We start from the raw sequence: 19929 nt of genomic DNA on the forward strand, positions 1-19929 counted from the left end.
AATATTACATTGTATAAATGAACCACATCTTCTTTATCCATTCATCTATGAATGGGCACTTAGGTTACGATACCTTGGCTATTGTAAATAACGCTGCCATGAACATGGGGGTACATATGTCTTTCAAAATTATCGTTTAGGTTTTTCTAGATACTCATAAGTAGAATTGCCAGATCATCTGGTAGTTCTATTTTTAATTTTTTCAGGAACCTCCATCCTGTAGAAGTCTTCCCACCTGAGAAGTCCTCCTTGGAGTATTTTTGGGGTGGGAGGACCATGACGGAGACATACTGGTCCACCCTCATCCCAACCGGAATGCATGACCGGTGAGTTGTGCACGACTTTGGCTCACCGAGCGCCCCTTCCCTCTCCTGCTAGCAGTTTCCTGCACCTTGCTCTCAAAGCCTGCAGCTCTCTTTATTTAGCTATTTTTAAAAAAAAAAACAGCCTTCGAGATGGAGATCTGTCTTCCCAGCTGCCAGGGTGGCACCTTCCTCGGCACATCACACCAGATACACCCAGGACGCCCGCGGTCTTTCTCGCTGTCACCGAGCGAAGCTCTGGCCCGTCCAGCTCGCGGAGCGGACCGGCAGCCTCGCGAGCCTTTTGCGTCCTCTGTTTTCCGCACTCTTGGAACCCATTCTGCCCAGCAAGGCCTTCTCCATCCTTCCCTCCCCTTTCCATCCCCCCTTCTGATTTTTTTTCTTTTTGGTCATGTATGCCATGAGAACTGTGAACACAGCAGAAGGGAATGATAATTTGGTCATTTCCTGTGGTTTGTCCTCAGTCCGGGTGAGTGGCTGCCCTGGGTCGCGTCACACGCCGCTGGCCCGCTCACCCACCTGACCACGGCGCATTCACACATCTTGCTCAGAACCCCCCTGTGGCTCTCCAGGACCTTCGTCTCCAGTCGCGAGCCCCTCCGATCTTCCCGTCGCATTTCCCGCCTTCCTTTGCTCTAGCCATGTCGCTGTCACCCTTCGAACCCCAGCGTCATCATTTCTCTCAGGGACAATTTCATTCGTTCCTTCAGAAGACATTGGCCGAGGGCTCTGACGTCCCTGGCACTGTGAGAGGTTCTGGGACGCACGGGTCGATCGGACAGGTGAGTCTCTTGCTGTCACTCATGACAGAGGGGTAAAGAAACGGCACCACCTCCTCCACAAAGCCCCGCCCCCACGCATCTCATCCACGGACGTTTGGTCTCTTCCTTATCCTTCTAACATTCGCTTTCTGCGTCGCTCATTCAGTCCTTGGTTATGCCGACTACCTTGTACTCCTCTTTACCTGTCCACGTATTTTTGCTGCCTCATTGGACTGGGAGAGTCCCTCAAGCACACAACTGTGCCTTGCTTATTTTTATATTACCCATGGCTCCTAGTACCAGACAGATACATAGTGGGTCCTCAAACATTCTTGGGATGAAGCAATAATAATTTCTAAAAATCCATTCACAGGAATTCGGCCTAGCTAGAAACGTTGGGCTCCTGAGCCAAACATTCAGTGGAGACTCCCTTTATTCTTTGTTCGACGCAAAGGAAACGGTGAGCCAGCACTTGCCTCCCTTCGTGTGGCACGGGCACTACTTATGTGACCCGTGGACGCACCAGGAGAACGTCCACCCCTTATCCATCCTCTTGTCATCTGAACTAGCTACCACCCTCCCTTTTCCCTGCGACGTATGATTGCAAATAACATTATTGAACAGAAGAGAAATCTCATCGGACCCTCAGCACGTGTTTGAGTGTTTGATGGTTTAGCCAAGTGGGTATTCTCTGTAAAGGGACCGAGGCATGTTGCATTAAAAGACTCTGGCTGCACTATAATTATCCCTTTCCGATGATCGGATGAGTTCATGTCGTAAGTAGTTGCCTGGAACATTCTCCAGTCAGTGGCGGGGTCGGATGGACCAAAGGGGAGAGGGACGGCACCCGTGGCCATGTCTGTTCCTCAGCTCTGTGACGGACACCAGCTGGGGCGGAGGGGAGGGGCCGGGGCGGGGGTGGTGTGGAGAGCTGAGGTCATGCTGAGCTACCGGAGGAAAAAGGCTGTCGTCTGTCTGGGCTCTCCTCCTATAAATCAAGAGTTTTGCAACACTGCTGGAAAATCAAACGCTCTGTTTCATTTTCCAACCTGAAAGCACCAGGGCGGGGAACAGAGGCTGCTTCTTTGGAGAACAGGGAGGCCCTGCTGTCCGCAGGGAGCTGGCGGGGCACCTGCTCCAGCAGCCAGGCCCTCTGAGCCAGCGGCAGTGCGGAGGCCACAGACCAGGCAAGTCCTGGGCCAGTCCCGATGATCCGCCACACTCCCAGGTGGGGCGCTTGACGCTTCTCCTCATAGCAATCATCACCATGGTAACAGAGTAATGGTCTATGAAATCGTCTTTCTCCTCTACTAGACAGCCAGCTCCAGCAGGGCAAGACCGTCTATTCACTTTATTAATCCCTTCATTCCCCGGGTCTGGTACTCAATTGATTACGAAGCATTGAACAAATGAATGAACGGATCCAGCATCCAGTTGCCTTAGCAACTGGGGGATGGGTCAGGGGACTCCTTGGCATTGACCCCCTCTAGCATGGCTGAGGTGATGCAAACGCACCATTGGTGCCCACTGCAGAGCCCGATCGGACCTCACTGGCCCATCCTAAGCACATCAGCTGACCGCCCAACAGAATGGATCCACCCACGCAGGGCAGAGAGAGGCTTCCTCCGGCTTCCTCCAGCTTCCTCAAGCCCCTACTCCTTCCGCACAGCAGCCCTCACGCGGATCTCTCCCCATTAATCTCTGCCACGCAATTTACCCTGCACCCCGCACCGTTCAAAGTTTGAGTACACACTGTCCATTCATTCATTTCACCTCACAAGTAATTATAATGGCATTCGTGCCTATCAAAGGGTTGCGTGTGCAATGCGCTGGCCACGAGTCAGGTTCCCCGGATTCGCCGGGATGTGCACCACTTCAAATAGTTTGTCGTGTTAGCCGCATAAATGCCCTTTTGCTTTTCAGATGCCGTGACCTATTTTTAGTGGGGAAAATAGGTCACCTTAGAACTACTGCTCTTGTGTCCCTAGCGGTGGCTGGCAAGCCTGACCACACAGAGGCCCTCGGTAAACAGAATCCAGGAATGTTAGCGCCGGACAGAATCTCACGCATCCTCTTGCCTGAGCTCCCTATGAGCCGGAGAGACGGCACTCAGGACAGCTTGACGTCTCGGCAGGGCTGGGGATTCAGAGCTACGAGCTTCCAGGGTAACTCTTCACTGCCTTGCTGAAGAGCCCGGTTTTCCTCCTGCCACACAGGGAGACCATATCCAGCTATCCCGTGGCCAGCGGGAGAAGCGGGTCTATATTTAGGCCTGGAGGGACCACCACCTTTTAAACTGCTCAGAGATGAACACAGCCTCCCTTTTTTTTCCCCTAAACCGCCCAGCGCAACCTGTCACACACCCTCTCTAGTGGTGAGGGACAAAGCTCCCGGTCAGGAGGTACGGGGACATTTCTGGAGTTAATTACTCCATTTTGGGCGCTGGGCCTTCACCCCCGGGAGCCCCCAGATGCTGGCAAGAAATGGTTGCTGTGGCCGAGGGAAACCCTGGAGCATTTGGCAGCTGACTGTGACTAATAAAAACCTGGACTCCTGGAATTTAAAAAATTCGCGACAGCCTCAGCCCCTGTGGTTAAGATAAGAAAGAGCTTTTTCAGGTCTCGAGGCCCTTCCAGAAGCATGCGAGACAGTAGAGGGTAGGGAGACCGGATTCCCTCAGCTGTCCTCCTCATCTCTCTGTCGGCCCCTCAAGACCCCCTGGGGCTACCTGCTGTCACAAAGGAGAAACTGAGACTCCAGGGCCACTGGGGGATAGGCCACACCTACATCTCACGACCTAGGGATTTCCAGTCAGTTCTGGTAACCTCACCGCTTTTGCAAAAGAGCTTTTTAAAAGTGCGTGGGGAGGAAGGTGGAGCGGGGAGGTGGAGGAGAGGAAAAGACCCGGACGTTCGCCGACCTAACCACACGCGGCCCCAGCCACGAGTCTTCCTGTGAGCACACGACTCAGCAATGTGCAAAACAGCCCGTGGAGAGAGGTTCGGGGAAGCAGGGCATCTGGATTTGCGATCTCTCCTTATCTAATGCTTTTTCCAACTCGTCTACCCGCCACAGACAGGAAACGAAGCCTCTCGGTTTAGGAGCCTCTGTAATCCTCGGAAGGTTTCGTTAGGGCTGTTTCCTAGGTTTCAAAAAGATCTGTTTGCTTGGAACCAACGGTATGTCCCATTTTATTCTTTGCTCCTGCTTACCTCTTTTTAAGATTCGAGACCCACTGACCTTATAAAAATGCTATTTTACAGTGAGGTGTCCAGAAAGCCCAGAAGGATTACTCATCTGGACATACAGCTGCAAGTCTCAGGCCCCACTGGGACCTGGCTTCAGGTGACCTGCCTTCCATTCCGGGGTCTAAAACTTGCCCTTTGCAGCAAGACACGACAGTACAGCCTGTGTCAGAAACGGGAGAACTGAGGCTCTGCTTGATTAATTTTCTGGATGAAACAAACCTAGACTGGTAGGAATAACTTCGCAGTCTACAAGTACTTTTGCAGAAATCATCTCATTTATCTTCCCCTAAGGAATATTTAAAACTACCTTGTAAATGATGAGTGCATGCTACGTCATTCTGACGGAGAAACCACTGCTCCTCTGGATGGCAGACCGGCACCGTGAGAAGGCACCGAATCCAACCCACTCATCTTAAAGAAGGGAATGAACTTGCCCAGCGTCTTAGCTCCTGGCCACCAGGTAGCTCAGGGTCCAAAACCCGTGGGCTGCCCCTTGGTGGGGCCGTGCACATGGAGAAAGTGCGCTCTTTCCTTTTTTTTTTTTCAGAGGGAAATTTATGAAGTGTCACGGAGCCCTGGAGGATGCCCCAAGCGGATGCAGGAGCCATGGGAAGCACACTTAGCTCATCGAGCGAAATTCCATCGGCCAGGCCCCAGGGCGTAGTGACTCATGCCTCTGGCATCCCGGAGTGGGGTGAACGTGGTCTAGACTGATGCACAGTTTTCTTCCACTCTCTGCTTGGGGAATTCCGGTGTGCTCCTGAAGGAGGACATGCCTGGGAGGGCCCTCTCTAGAGCTCTGTGATCCGTCCCTAGTCTCCAGAGGTCAATGGGGTCTGATGGTACGGAGCCTACGACGGCCCTGCAGAGTAGTAGGGGTGGGAAGAGAGGGGGTGTCTGCATCACGCTCGTTAGCCCAGGCGTTTACACCTGGACACGGAGAAAGCACCACCTGTCACTTCGCCTTGACCATACTCTTCTCTGGGCCCCTTTTAAGTTTCTGGGCCCTGAACTGGGGAAGTTGAGGGAGGACTTTAGCCCTCACAGTCTGATGTGAGGGTGAAAAGTCTGCTCCTGCTTTCAAAGCCAAGGTTGTGAGGGGCCAGAGAAGAGGCAGGGAGAGAGCTGAGCACACAGCACACACGCACACACATGCTAGCATCCCGTGTGTGTGTGTGTGTGTGTGACAGACAGACAGACAGACATCGGTTCACACGATGACAGTCCCTGCGTGGACTGGACGCATTTTCATAACAACAGAGTAACAAGGAATCTTAGACCTTGGCAATCACCTCGCCCTGCTTCCTTCCTAGTGCAGGAACCGGTTGCAGTTTTCCTGACTGGAGGCCATCCTGTTCCTGCTTGAACTACCCCAGTGACAAGGACCTCACCACTAAGAGGGCCTCCCTGTGAAAGGTCATCCGCTGCAAAGAGACAGCCCTCAGTGTGACAGAGTTTTCACGCTGAGCTGAAATCTACACCCCATTACCTACCTTCCTCTCCATCTTATTTCTGGGAGTCAAAACAAATCCTAAACATTGTCTCCACGGTAGCGCTTCAAATATTTGAAGAGAACAGACGTGTCTCTGCCCACATGTCCTTTTTTGATACAAAACCTTCCTTTCCTCATATGATATAGTGTCCATACCTGTCCTTATCATGCTGGCCCCTCTTCTGGGTGACCTAGTTAAGAGACGGTCCCAGAACTGAACCCTGCACTCAGTTCTAGGTCCGAAAAAGCAAAGAGTTTGGAAAAATAACTCTTCTATCAGTGCATCAATTTATATTCACTTTTTTTTTTTTTTTTTAGCAGTGTATCATACATTTGGTTTATACTGAGCTTTTAGTCAACCTTCAGGGGTTTTTAAAAAATATAATCAATACTTTCAGGCACTCTCTCTGACTTTTACTCCGTAGCTGACATTTCCCCCACCGCGAACCCTGCTATAAGACCTTACGTTTGTCCTGAATGTCATTGTTTGGGCCGATTATTTCAACCCATTGAGGGTTTTCTGAATCTCATCCCGTAGCGGTACGCGCCAGCAATCCCGCCTCATTGGGTGCCCGCTATGAATTTGATCGGCGCTCACTTTTGACGCCACGCAAATTTCTGATGCGTGGTGGAGAGAGGGGAGTGGAGCCCAGGGAGACGCCCTCGAGCCCACCTAGCCCATCTTCTGTGTTCAGACCGACCCCTCAGCAGCTCTCCTGGGGACTGTGAGTCAGTACACCGTGACGGCACGTCCGCCACGCCTACATCTCGTCCTCTCGTGCACAAGAAGGGACCCAGAAGAGGGGCCAGCAGGATGGGGACAGGTCTGGACTCCATATCGCATGAGGAAAGGAAGATTTCGTATCAAAAAAGGACATGTGGGCGGAGACATGTCTGTTCTCTTCAAATATTTGAAGCGCTACCGTGGAGACGATGTTTACGATTTGTTTAGACTCCCAGAATTAAGATGGATAGGAAGGTAGGTAATGGGGTGTAGATTTCAGCTCGGCGTGGAAACTCTGTCACACTGAGGGCTGTCTCTTTGCAGCGGATGACCTTTTACAGGGAGGGCCTCTTAGTGGTGAGCTCCTTGTCACTGGGATAGTTCAGCCAAGAGGAGAGATTCCATGACTTCAGCTACTGACACAGGCTATTACATGAGTATTTCAGAAAAACTTCTCAGCATCCCACAAAAAGCTGCTGTAGGTGGTCTGGGTGGCTCCCTGCCCGTCGGGCCGGCTCTGCCAGTGAGCATGGGCTTTCGGCACGAAGGCCTGGACAGGAGAATCCTGACCATTCTCAAAGACTTCCCCAGACAGCCTGCCACCTTTCATGACCAGAGGGAAGAGGTTACAGGGGACTGCTCACCAGCGGAAAGTTTCCTCAGTGTCTGTGACTGGATGAGAAAGCCCCCAGTCTGGCTACCAGTAACTAGTCTGATTTGTAGCAGGGTAAGAGGGACGCCTTCTAGGAAAATGCAGAGTATAGAAGGTTGTGGAAGTCGCCCAGCCCTTCGACCCAGATGTCTCCCCAGGTAGTCCCCCCTGGGTTACTGTAAATTCATTTAGGATCCAGGCTCCTTGCCTTGGAACGACCTTCTAGCTTTTCCCAAGGCCCATACCTTGTCTTCTCAGGTGATAAGGGCTGGGGACAAAGGCCATGTTTTCTTTCCCTAATGGGGTCCCGGACCATGATGTTTGTGCAGCAGACACCTGATAAATGTCCGAGATAAAGATAGGTGCCAAGCTTTCCTATCACGAGCTCTCAGCCCTTCCAGAATAAAAATGTGCTCTCCAACAGGTTTTTTCAGTCCTTCTATTAATTCTGTCCAATTAAGGTTCTGCTTTTTCATGGGACCCATCTTATTTCCCCTTCAAATGCTAGAACCGCCCTTAGAGGTATTCAACAAAACTTCTCTGTTGAAGCAATACTCATGAGTCTTTTTCCAGAATCATTTTTTCCTAGTGGCAAAACCCACTGACATTGTGGCCTACCTTTTCCTGATTCAAAAGAATGACTTTCTTATGCCCAGAAGCCTGGATATTTGCTTGACTATCCATGTGGATTATCCTGAAGTTCTAGGCTGAACAGAGGCTCATTAAAGATGTTATAAATAAGCTCGTTGTCCTACTAGGCAGGACAATGTTATAAAAAAATTATTTGCTTCTATGTACTTCTCATCACTGCTTAGTTTGATATTTTATCTTGGGAGATTGTTCACCTAAGGGGATAATGACCTTGGGTTTGCATTCCTGAGAAGAAGAAAAGTTGAGAGTTTCCATTAGGTACCTAGCATTATTTCCACTGAATACAGTGGTGAGTTAGATGGAGCCCCTGCCCGCTGGGAGCTTCCAGTCTCACTGGAAAGATGCTAATTATTCTGCATGAGTGGAGACGGAAAGTGAGAAACTTCTACTGGTTAGAAAAGCCCACCCTCCAACTCGTCAACCTCGTGGTAAAGCGAAGTCGTCATGAGTGACGGGAACCCGAAATAAAGGACGTCAACTCTAGAACCATCTCTTCTAGTTATTCCTAATAAAACAGCAGCGTTTAAGGAGCGTCGGCGAGCAGGAGTGTCATTCTGGCGGCTGAGAGAAGGCTGGAGATCTTTTTCTGTGCTATACTGCAGGCTTGGACGAGTTCCCACTGCTCTAGGAACTTGTGAGGAAAACGCAGAGCAGTGTGAGTCATGAAAGGAAATATGTGAAGACCACAGTCTGGGTAGAACTTCCTCCGGAACCCAAATATGGCAATCTCAAGAGTCACCTTTCTTCGGCATTGGTCCTGGGGTCAGCTGGAGGTTAAAATGCAGTGAAAGCTCCTTGGCCTGGACTCATGGCAGCTGTCACAGTCCCTGGGGGGGGGTGACATCCAACATGTTCCTTAAGGAAGGAGTCTTGGCTGTCTACTCCTCCAGCCCTAAGCCCCACGTTCCTTGCACGTAAGAGTAGTGAAATAAGTATTTGCTAATTTCATTGTTTAAGGGGAGAACGTGTTGAAAAGAAATCTGCGATTTGGCCATAAATGTAGAAGAAGGGCCAGGAGCCTCTCGCCATTCCCAAATGCTGGCTTGGGTCAGGCTGGCAACGTCAGAATTCTCTGAGAGAGCTTAAAAAAACAACCTGGTCCCACGATGAGGGATTCTGATTTGGTAGGCTGCGGATACCACCCGGTATCCACATTTGTGAAGCGATTCTGATGCCCAGCTAGATTCGGGAACGACTGTCCTATGGTAGCCAGCCTCCGAGATGGCCCTCCACCTTCTGCACTGACACCCTTGGGTGATCTCCCACACCGTACACGGTTAGTCTACAACAGAATACAGCAGAAATGAGGAGATATCCCTTCCGAGAGTAGGTTATGAAAGACGGTGGGTTCCATGTTTTTCTCCCTCTCTCTCTCTTTCTCTTTTGAAGCACTTACTCTGGAAAAAGACAACTGCCATGACTTTGGGACACTCCAGCAGTCTGTAGAGACATCGTGTGGAGAGGATCAGAGGGCACCAGCTGACAGCCAGCAAGAAACTAAAACCTGCCAACGACCATGTGAGTCAACCTGGGAGAGCATCTCCCAGCCCCAGTTGGCAGCCCGACTGCAATCTCATAAGAGACTCTGAGCAGAATCAACCCGCTGAGCCACTCCCGGATTCCTGACCCTCAGACACTGTGTGAGATCGTAAAGGTTTGTTGTTCGAAGCTGCAAAATCTGAGGGGTAATTCGTTACGCGGCAATTGCTAACTCATACATTTTCCTAGTCCACGACGCGAGCTCCTGAGCCTAGCACGGGGAGCTGTTCTAGCTTCGGTTCGCACTACTCCCAGATTCGCGTTTTAGCTGTGAGCAGCACTGACTGGCTTATCCCCATATCCCACGTCCGTGCCTCTGCGCCTTTGCCCAGGCCGTTCTCTGTGTCTGGAATGCCCTTTCCCGATCGATGGCATCCCTTTCTTCAGAAATCCTCCCTCGACGGCCCCCGCACCCGATCAAGCTGGGTGGGACCCCCCTTCTTAACGCTCGGCTCACACACACTTCTTGGAGTCAGTAGGCGACCAGCGAGTTAAATGGAGGAAACGAACGGTCACGTGGAGGGGGTCATCAAGAGCACATGACTTGCCTCTATGTGGTTGATCAAGGAGTTGTCGAATTTGAACCCGGGGATCCTTTTGTCACTGCACACCACACCCACATCTTCCGTGTGCTTGCAGTCGGTGACGCCCCAGCCATTGGAGGTGCAGGCCGCGAGGGTCGCCTCTTTGCCCGTGCAGTGGATATTGTCCAACCAGATGGGGCCTGAAGGAAGCAGAAGAGGAAGAAACCAAGCTTGACATCAAAGGAGGTTTGCATCTTTGAGGGGCACTGAAGTCACACATAGAGAGGGTTCCCTCTAACTACGTGAGGACATCAACTGCTTTTTTAGTATGTTAAGATAGCACATGTAGTTCTAGACCATCTGGATGCCCTTGCCAGAGGGATGTGGAAGATTGAACACAATTAAGGCAGAAATCAGAGTTGAGCCCAGATGTCACGTGGTAGAGGGGGAAAAGCAGGGACTTTGGATGCTAAGCTGGGTTTGAATTGGCTCAGCCACGTACCTACACAACTTTGGTCAAAGCCGCTTTTTCTCTTCAAGAAAGTGGGGATAATAATGACCAATTGCAGGGCCGTGTGCCGACTAGAGATAATATACAGCACACGCCTAGTTTATTGCTGGTCCACAGTTATTCGAAAACCGTAATGATGATGCTGATTTTAGTTATAGGGCTGACACAAGCGAGACTCGCCTCTCGTCTGGGGCAGAGGCTGAACTGTGACCCCTCAGGGAAAATCTAAGCTATCCTGCAACTGAGGGTTTGAAGCTTTTAAGGCATTTTCACGTACGCGACCGCCCCTGGCTTCTGATTAGCTCCGGGAAGGTGGCATTTGATTTCTACTCCAGATGCAGAGCTCTAGCTCAGAGAGGCCAACTCACTCACTCCGCAAGTCCACCCCCTGAGCCCAGTGCCCTTCTCGCTCCTTGATGCTTCCTGTCTGCTGACTCAGAGAATAACGCACATAGCCCCCGCCTCGCCTGTGAGAAGTCAGGTGAAGGCAGGGCTGGGTTGCGGCTGGGTGATCTGCCTGGGAGGCCCTGTGGAACTCTGCTCGCCTCCTGTGCCTCGCACTGAGTAGAGACTTCAATGTGCAAAGTGCTAGAGGGTTAATCACAATGATACATTGCCTCACACCGGTTAGGATGACTGCTATTAAAACAAACAAACAAGGACAATAACAACAACAACAAAAAACAGAAAATAACAAGCGTTGGCAAAGGTGTGGAGAAACTGGAACCCCCGTTCGCTATTGATGGGAGTGCAAAATGGTGCAGCCCCTGTGGGAAACAGTATGGCGGCTCCTCGAGAAATTACAAACGGAATTACCGTATGACCCAGCGATTCCCACTTCTGGGTACGTACCCGAAAGAGCGGAAAGCAGCCTCTCGAAGACATACTTGCACACCCACGTGCATTACAGCATGATTCACAAAAGCCAAGAGGCAAAGGCAACTCGAATGACCATTTACAAATTGTGGTGTACGCATACACTGGAATATTATTCAGCCTTAATTAAAAAGGCCGAATAAGTAATTAATTAAAATGAAAATTCTAACGCACACTACTACATGGCTGAATCTCAAGTTCATGATGCTAAGTGAAGTAAGCCAGTCACGAAAAGACAAATACTGAATGATTCCATTTGTTTGGGGTACCCGGAGTAGCCAAAATTCATAGAGACAGAACACAGAATGGAACTGGGGGAGAGGAAATGGAGAGTTGTTGTTTAACGGGTATAGGGTTTCAGTTTTGCAAGATGACAAGTTTTCTGGATACTAGTTGCACAACAATGTAAGTGAACTTAACACTACAAAACTATACTGAAAAATGGTTGGGATGTCACATTTATGTTATGTGTATTTTACCGTAATTAAAAATAAAAAATCATTTAAGTGCTAGAGGGGTTTCGGAAAGCGATTTTCATAAGTGCCACTACAAAATGAGGGGAAATAAAACCAAACCTGTCATTTTTCTCATGACTCCACGTAGAACTCTACGGTGTAACGGAGTCAAGTAACCTGGGTTCAAATTCCCTCAGGCTTGAGCACCACGTGACTCGGTCAACTACTTAACCAAGCCTGTCCTCCGTTTCTAACGTGAAAACAATGATAACCAACACACAGGATGCCATGGATAGTCAATGAGATGATCTGTGCGCCTCGTACATGTTCAACATCCCTTTCCCCCTTCCTCCTCCCCGTAAGTCAGAAAAACAATAAATACTGTTGTTTCCATGAGGCGAGGGAGAAGCAGATAGAAACACTCCCGTTGTAGAGATGAGAAAACCAGGGAGACCCGGCACTCTTCAAGGTCAGGGAGGACGCAGGGCCAGTCAGTCTCCTGACTTCGAGGCCCCGCCGAAACGTGTCTACTGTGACTGGTGGCTGATCACGGCTCAAATGACAGCACCTCCAATGCATTGAGGGGAACAAAGAGCTTATTGAAAACATCTGGGTTGAGGTTTTCCAACTGGTTTCTCAATTTGGCCTGGTTTCCCCAGCCATCAAGCTCCACTGAAACATATGCTCCCTAAACGATTGCCGTTTCGACAACAAACCAATGTTTGTCTTGCTAAGTACCAGTGACAGAAAAGAGCCTCTACGTCTGACACAGGGCCTCTTCCCTGGAACATTCCATAGCAGAGCTGCCGAAGGCGCGGAGGTGCTGAAAAGCCCTTATTCCACCTGCAGTGAGAGGAACCACCCTCGCCGAGGGGCTGGGGAGCCGGACAGGGCACGGCTAAGGGCAGCGTGGGAAGTTGCAAAACATACTCCAGAGGCTGCTTAACTTTTCACGAGGAGCATCTGCAATCGGCCCCAGGCGCGCTAATGGGAACTAACTTATCCCGGAAGAGCTGCTTCGCCCCCAGACTTCCTACCCCTTGTGTATGGCTCACGTTATTTTTTCTTAGACAGAGAAAACATAAATTTCTGCTTAGCCCAAGATGGCGTTGCCATACATGGTATACTCCTGTGGCCTGATTCATGACAATTTTTTTTCCTGTATGCTTAACGTCTATCAACGAGACCATCCTGATTCCAAAGCAGCCAGCTTCTTGTGGTTTTAGGCACAGTGCCGATAGATCTATCTCTGACCTGCTAGGAAACTGGTACTTGAACCACATATGGGGTTAAAACTTTGGACACAAAACGCCAATGAAAAGCAAAACTTTGTTTCACTCTTTCCATTCACCGACTCTAAGAAATGCTTCTGATAAAAGGAGGAGAGATGTATAAACAAATTCGCAGACCATTTGGAATGTAAAGGTCATAAATGAATTTCCACTTGAATGCTAGAATGTTCCCCTGGGCTCTGTCGGGGCAATGGAAATTGTTCGAGTTAGAATCTTTGGGGCTGGAGGGGCACTTGCTCATCCCTGGCTGGGCACTCTGATCCGAGGAATGGCGGGGTGGGGAGTGCCCCGGGGATCAGATCTAATCTCATGTTGGAAGTCAGGCAAAGGAAAGCAACCACCTCAGGTTCAGGTTGCTGTGAGAACCATCCAGAGGGTGAGAAGTGGGGCAGCTGTCCCCTGTCCCCTTTAGAACCCTCTCAAGGGTCTGCGATTTCCCTGAGCTCAGAGATGCTTTGGGAGGAGAGACCTATTCTCAGGCCAGGATGGAAAAACTGGGTAGGGGTGGGGGGGTTAGGTGGTCTTTTCTGGTTTTGTTACTACGGCTTGAACGTGACAGGAGCAGGTGACAGTGAGCACTCCTGGAGGGGTGGCCTCTGACGGGCACAGCTGTCACGTTCCCAGCTCATCCACAGAGATGGCCCACTGGTCCACGGGAGCACACCCTGGGGGCCTGGGCCTGTTCTCTGGTCACTACGCGAAGTGTTCTAAATATCCTCCCAGGTCGAAATGAATCGATCAGCTAATATCTACTGAGTGCTGAACATGTACCCAGTGCTAAAAATTCTAAACTGTTGAAGTTAAAATACTTTATATTTAAAAGTCTCTCACGATGTAAACCAAGTAATCCTTTCCGTAGACGGCACAATCCTTAAAGTCCTGGAGAAACGACACTCACAATTAGTTTAGCATCTGTTTTTCCCTTCCTCTCTTCGATGCTTCTTCCCTAAGCCTCGGTGGTTTCGACACCCACGCGGATGACCCTTTCGGGATTCTCGGCGTCTTAGTCACTCCGCCTCCTCTCTCCAAGGACCTTCCTCCGCCTTACGTCAGCTGCGATCCCATATCCATAGCGTAGACCTTGCCATTACCAATAACCACACCCCTCCCCAACCCCCATTTCAACCCTTCCGCCCTGCACCCACGTCCCTGACCCCATCTTTCTAGAATCCTCCTTCTAGTACTGCAGTCTCTACAGAGACCCCAATCCACTGACCCCAGCTTTCTACATTCCATCAACTCCTCCAAGCAGCGCCTCCCAGGGAACGTGATTTTAATCTCTCCTTCGCATACTCCCAAGCTCCCTTTTACCTCTCTTTCTTCATAATCCTTGGGTGGCAAAGTCTGAGCCAGGTTAACCTCCCCCCCTCCTCCCCCAAGCCATCTCCACGTCTGCCCCTGGCCAGGTAAACATGGGAGGGGGAAAAACCACATCCATCTTATCTGACGACAGGCAAATTTTAAGTTTGGGTAGAAATGAAATGAAGTTGCCACTGGATCAACTCCACAGTCATCAGAAAGTACTTGTTATAAAATAATCAGGCTTAGAGAGCCTGGAATAGAAAACATGAATTTGACGCTACCCCTGGATCATTCAGCTAGCAGGATAAACGGAGATGTGTGAGTTTGCAGAAATGTTCAGAGTTTTTGTAAAGAAGACAGGAGATGGGTTTAATAGCCCAAGACTTGCTAACTCGACTTCGCTGCTTTTACTCTCTGTCCCCACTAAGGAACCCAGAGTCAGCATCAAAGAACATTTCACTCCAAGTGTATTTACTCCAACCGGATATATTCAATTGCATGGAGGTGAGACGTATAGAGATGGGGTTTCCTTTCACCTGTAATTTCTAGAGTAACAGAAAGCCAGGGTTGAAAGCGACCATAGTAGCCATGATGTAATTCAATGAATTCCAACCCTGGCTACGTATACGATCACTTGGGAGGCTTCCAAAGCCCTAGACTCCAGCCAGACCCTAATCCGGAATATCATGGGTTCGTCCCCCCAGAGGATCCTTATGCCACCAGCGTGGCGTGACTCCGTGAGTCCAGGACGAGGCTTTGAGCACCTCTGCTTTTGTCCAGCATTGGCTCGGTCGGGTGGAGGAAACACCTTTGCTTTACCAGCCCAGGAAGGGGAACACGCAGCTCCTGGATTTATTTTATTTTATTTATTTTTTTTAAGTAATTCTCTTCATCCTTATCTACTATCCCACTTAGGACTAGAGACTATGAGAGTTTCAAGAGTTCTTGAGATCCCAACTTCTGAATTGGGAAACTGAGGCCAAAGAGGATAAGCATCTTCCTCTAAAAGCATAGAATTAGTTAGGTCAGCACCAGGGCTGAGCTCGAGGTTCTGGGCTGAAACATCCACCTTCCCTCAAAGCTCTTACCAAAAAAATAATAATAATAATAATAATTTTTTTAAAAAAATATATCGATTGAATGTAACCTGGGAGGAAAGACTAGGCCAACCAAAGTGAAAACCCCAAAGCAGCTCTGTTCCTCTCATAGCCAAGGCCAAACAGCATGTGAGTGCCCAGAGTGTGAACTGTACATGAATTCCAACCCTGGAGGGGTGGGGGGATGGGGGGATGTGGGGGGAGGCTGGAAGTGAGAGAAGGCTAGCCTACACAGCCTTTGTGAGAAAAAGCAAAAGGAACTCCCTGGAAGGGCAATTGGGGCACAGGCACCAGCCCCCCTGGCTGGTACAGCCTCCAGGCGGGCCACCTACTTGGGGAAATGAGCCCAGGCTGACTCAGGCCCTGCCTGGGGTCGCCAAAGCTCCGGTTTGCCCAGGACGATATGTTTCCCGCAATGAGAGATTTTGCGTCTTAAAGCCAAGGAAGGGCCGGGCCAAGCAGGATGGCTGGTCCCTGCCCCCCTCCCCAGCACCCCTCTGCTCCCACCTTCTTGCACAGAAACGGGAAGTCGCCCAGGTAGAGTATTTTCAGGAATACTCTTGACAGTCAGTGCGGCTTCCTCGCCTAGGCTAACCGCGCGCGAGCCTGAGCCGGGGACTTGCAGGGGACACGGGCACTAGCCCCAGAGCACAGAGCGGCTTACCTTCGCCCTTGCCGTAGGAGGAGCTGGCGGTCCAGGACTTGGCCTCCACGTAGCCCAGCTCGCGGCAGACGACGTGCGCCGCATGGATGGAGAAGTCGTCGTCGCACACGGTGCCCCACTCGCCGTTGTAGAACACCTCCACCCGGCCCTCGCTGTGCTTCCTCTTCTGACCCGCCAGGCGCAGCTGGATTTTGGTGACGTCGGGGGGTGCCTGAGGCCGGTGGTACTCGGGAGCCGGCTCCTGGAAGTACTCGGGGTAGTGGGGCCAGCTCTCGTACTGCGCCAGGCTCAGCGACGCGAGCAGGCAGAGCGCAGCCACACGGCTGCAAAGGCAGGAGCCTCCCGGCCGCGCCATGCCTGTCCTCTGGCTGGAGGGCCCGGCGGAGGGGACACTGGGCCGTGAGGAGCGACAAGCCGGAGCCTCCTGGAAGAGAGGAGAGACGCGGGCTCCAAACATCTGCAGCGTCCAGGGGTTTCATACTCCTTCGCTCAGTATCCAACGCCCTTCGCCTTCCAGACCCCGAAGTCCTCTTTCCTCCGCCTTCGGTTCAGCCAGGCGGGTCTTGCTCGCCCACCTCCCCTCCCCCACCCTGATTTTCCCTTATCTCTGAAATGCTTTTTTTTTTTTTTTTTTCATTAGGGTTCCTGGCAGGAAACAGAGCACACTGAGACTTAATTTAAGGAGAATGTCTTAAAAGACTATCTACAGAGACAGGGGCAGAGATAAGGAAAGACCCCAGGTGGGCCCTACAGGAAAGCGGTCACCACCCCACAGGCTTGAAGGGCGCGGAGGGCGTGGTCACCGGCCCTGGAGGGTGTGGCTAAGCGGACGGGGCTTCTGTCAAGGGTCTCAAAGCCAACCCACAGCAAGAGGCGGGGGTCATGAATGGCTCCTCCAGTCGGCTAAGCTCTTTCTGGTGCCTCTCAGTGGGCAAACCCAAGCCTGTTGGTGGAGTCCATATGGGCTGGCCTCCTGGGCGCAGGCGATGGCGGAGAGGGAGGGCGCAAGGTCGAAAGGGTGAGCGGAGGTTATCCTGCACACTCCTTTTCTTTCTCCTCACCTCTTCCACCTTCCCATTCTCCAGGGCCCGGCTCAGATCCCGCCTCCGATCCCGCCTCCTTCAGGCAACAGTCTCGCTGACTGGGCCTCCAAGGTTCTCTGCTTCCGAAGCGGGCTTATTATCTAGACATTCTTCTTACCCTTCCCCGACACTTCCACGTCCCTAAGTAGGTCACCAACTTCTTAAGGGCGAGATTTCTTCTCTGGCTCCTCCAGAGAGAATATTACAGGTTCATGGACCTGTTTCTTGAATGAGAAGGTGATCCGGTCCCAAGGTCTGGGCCCCTACTGAAACGCGGAGCTGGAAGCTGCTACTCGGAACGAGCTCCGTGTGAGCGCTCTGGCACGCCCATGAGAGGTGTCCTCCCTCCCTCTGGACGTTAGCTGACCTGGATGGAAGGGACCTCTTGCAGGTACTGAGAATAACACCAGGAGGCTTGGAGTTCCTGCCTCTACTTGCCCACGGGCTGCGGTCCTCTCTGTGCTGTGCATATCCGAACCCTCCTGGGGCTCTCTGCCTCCAGGCTCCAGGCCTTCAGACACAAACCAGCACGCTGCCCACCCACACCCCTGATCTCATGCTGTCTGATACTCTGGACCGCAAGACGGCTGAGGCGCTGAGTGAGGTCAGTGGCAAAAACTCCTTACGCAGTTCATACGCAGGACCTGTCCTGACCTGAACTATGGCTTCTGCAAGCGGCAGCCTCGGAGGGCAGTGTGCAGACATGATCTCTCGCCCTCGGGGAAGCCAGGATGCCCTGGTGACAATCACGTCCCTTTTCGTAGTTTCTGTCCCTGAGAAAAGAACGGCCTGCTCTTTGCCCGAAGGGGAGGCATAAAGCTCTTTGGCAAACAGAATGGATGTCGAGTGGCCTGTCATCAGGCAATAAAAGGCTGCATAATCTGGGTTTGAATTCTTGTCCTGACCCTAGCTATGTGACCTTGAGCAAAATACTTAACTTCTCTGTGCTTCGGTTTTCCATCTGTGAAATCGGGAAAGTAATCATATCTAGCTCACAGAATTGTGGTGAAGACCGAGTAAATGGCACACAGTAAGCACTACGGGAGCATCTGATACATAAAAATCTTAAATTCTCAAGATCAGAGTCACTGTACCTAGATGCAGCCAGAGTGAGGTCATATAACGAAAGGTAAATGTTAAGCTCATGTGCCTTGGTCCTTCCTTAATTCATGGAGAGAGAAAGACTATCTTAAAGGGACTGCAGGGGTGTCTCATAGGAAAGGAAACAGACTTGGGATTTGGGGCCCCAAAAAGCAAAACCAGGACCAGTAGGCGGAAGCTAAAGGGGGGGCATAATACGTTTTATTTTAACCAGGTTCGGAGGGTTAGGCCTCTCGTATCCCTCACTTCATGGCCCAGCACCATCAAGGAAGGACCAGACAGCTGCCCGGGGCTGCCCGGGAGGGATGACCTAAACTGGAAAGACAGTTTCGCATCTGTCAGGATGGCCAGGCAGTACCCAGTCTCCTGTGGTGGGTGTTGGGACGGAGATGACAGTGATCAGGGCAGGCAGGATGGAGGACTTTAGCAGGCCCTCCGGTTTCGCTAAAAGTTCAGCCATCCTCAAACAAGACCAGGAAGATGGGAGGTTCCCGAAATAGCCCCCTTCAGACCACGGCACGGCAAACCAGTCGCTGGCTCTGATGGGGAGCGTCCTCACGTCCTCTGTCCTGCCCATACTTCGTTCTTATGAAAGCACATCTGCATCCGTGAGCATGTCTGTGGCTCACTAGAACCTTGAGGTACAGGTGGAAGAAACAGAGATTATGGTTCTTATTCTACGAGGGAGAAAATTAAGAACCAGAGACAGCTAAATACTTCAGCAGAGTTGCAGTTAACGCGGGCAAAGCCAGAACAACTCACGTCCAAGTTACCAAAACTTCAACGGTCCATCATCACATATAAAAACATCCAAATCCCACTTGGGACATGGACACCTTTCGACTTGGCGCATACCTGCATTTCCTAGCTTCAGTTCCAACTAAACTTCTCTCCTCGCCCTTACTCCAGCCCTTTATGTGCGATCCGTCCCATCCATCGTACGGCTTACACTCGTTTTATTCCCCCTTAGACCAACCTGTCTTCATTCCCACCTCTCCCCTTTCTTCTAAAGAGCATACGTCACAATCCTTCCCATTCTTCAAGGAAACCTTCCCAGATTCTCCTAATCAGAATTCTGAATGCCTTATCTGATTCCCTTAAACACAGCATTTGCTTGCGCTTTACACTGTTGTCACGTCAGGCTCTACCAGACCCTCAGCCTTAGGGGCAGGAGCCATCTCTCTATCACATGTTTCTGGCATTGGAAGACTTAGCTTGCATTAGATAATCCTTCCTGCCAAGAACAACTCAAAAAGGTAGACACATGCAAAAAGCATACACTGGAAGACGTCGGAGAGCTATCGAGGCAGCAAGGACGCAAGAGCCAAGAATCCAGAGCGCGACGTGAGCCTGACATCTGTGTCTGCTTCCCGCTGCCCGCCCCCCTCCCGCCCCGCCACCACCCAGAGGCGCTTGCCAAGTCCAAGGCAGAGGCCAATAGGCTGAGAAGCTAATTAAGCAAAGCATTCAGCAGCCTGCCAGGACTGAAGAGACAAACACTGGAGTTCAGAGCCTGCCAGGAAGGAAGGCCCCGCCCCCTCCCCGTTAAACAGCCGAGGTTTCCAAGTGGAAGACCCTCAGGAGCTAAATTCTAGAAGTCAGGGCACAGAGTTCCGTTCTACACGTTAGAAAGCT

At 51.1% G+C, this 19929-nt stretch overlaps 1 protein-coding gene and 1 long non-coding RNA gene across 6 annotated transcripts in view; one reads left to right on the plus strand and one right to left on the minus strand.

The window, feature by feature from the left end:
• LOXL2 (lysyl oxidase like 2) overlaps positions 1-19929 on the minus strand; it is an 82183-nt gene that overhangs the window by 40908 nt on the left and 21346 nt on the right. Inside the window, exons 2-3 of the mRNA XM_016141533.2 lie at positions 16112-16535; positions 9939-10114 (exon numbers count right to left, since the gene is read on the minus strand). Of these exons, the coding sequence (XP_015997019.1) occupies positions 9939-10114; positions 16112-16466 (531 nt within the window). The 5' untranslated portion in view covers positions 16467-16535. The remainder of the gene's footprint in view (positions 1-9938; positions 10115-16111; positions 16536-19929) is intronic.
• Positions 41-6534, plus strand: LOC118612463. Of its 5 annotated transcripts, none has more exons than XR_004954957.1 (4): positions 41-326; positions 1010-1105; positions 4348-4792; positions 4880-6534. It is a non-coding gene; the product is annotated as an uncharacterized LOC118612463 (long non-coding RNA). The 5 variants fall into 5 exon arrangements; XR_004954959.1 differs by having other exon boundaries at positions 1034-1105; XR_004954960.1 differs by having other exon boundaries at positions 42-1105; positions 4348-4429; positions 4624-4792.

This window comes from Rousettus aegyptiacus, unplaced genomic scaffold (assembly GCF_014176215.1).
Source record: "Rousettus aegyptiacus isolate mRouAeg1 unplaced genomic scaffold, mRouAeg1.p scaffold_m13_p_16, whole genome shotgun sequence".
Classification (NCBI taxonomy): domain Eukaryota; kingdom Metazoa; phylum Chordata; class Mammalia; order Chiroptera; family Pteropodidae; genus Rousettus; species Rousettus aegyptiacus.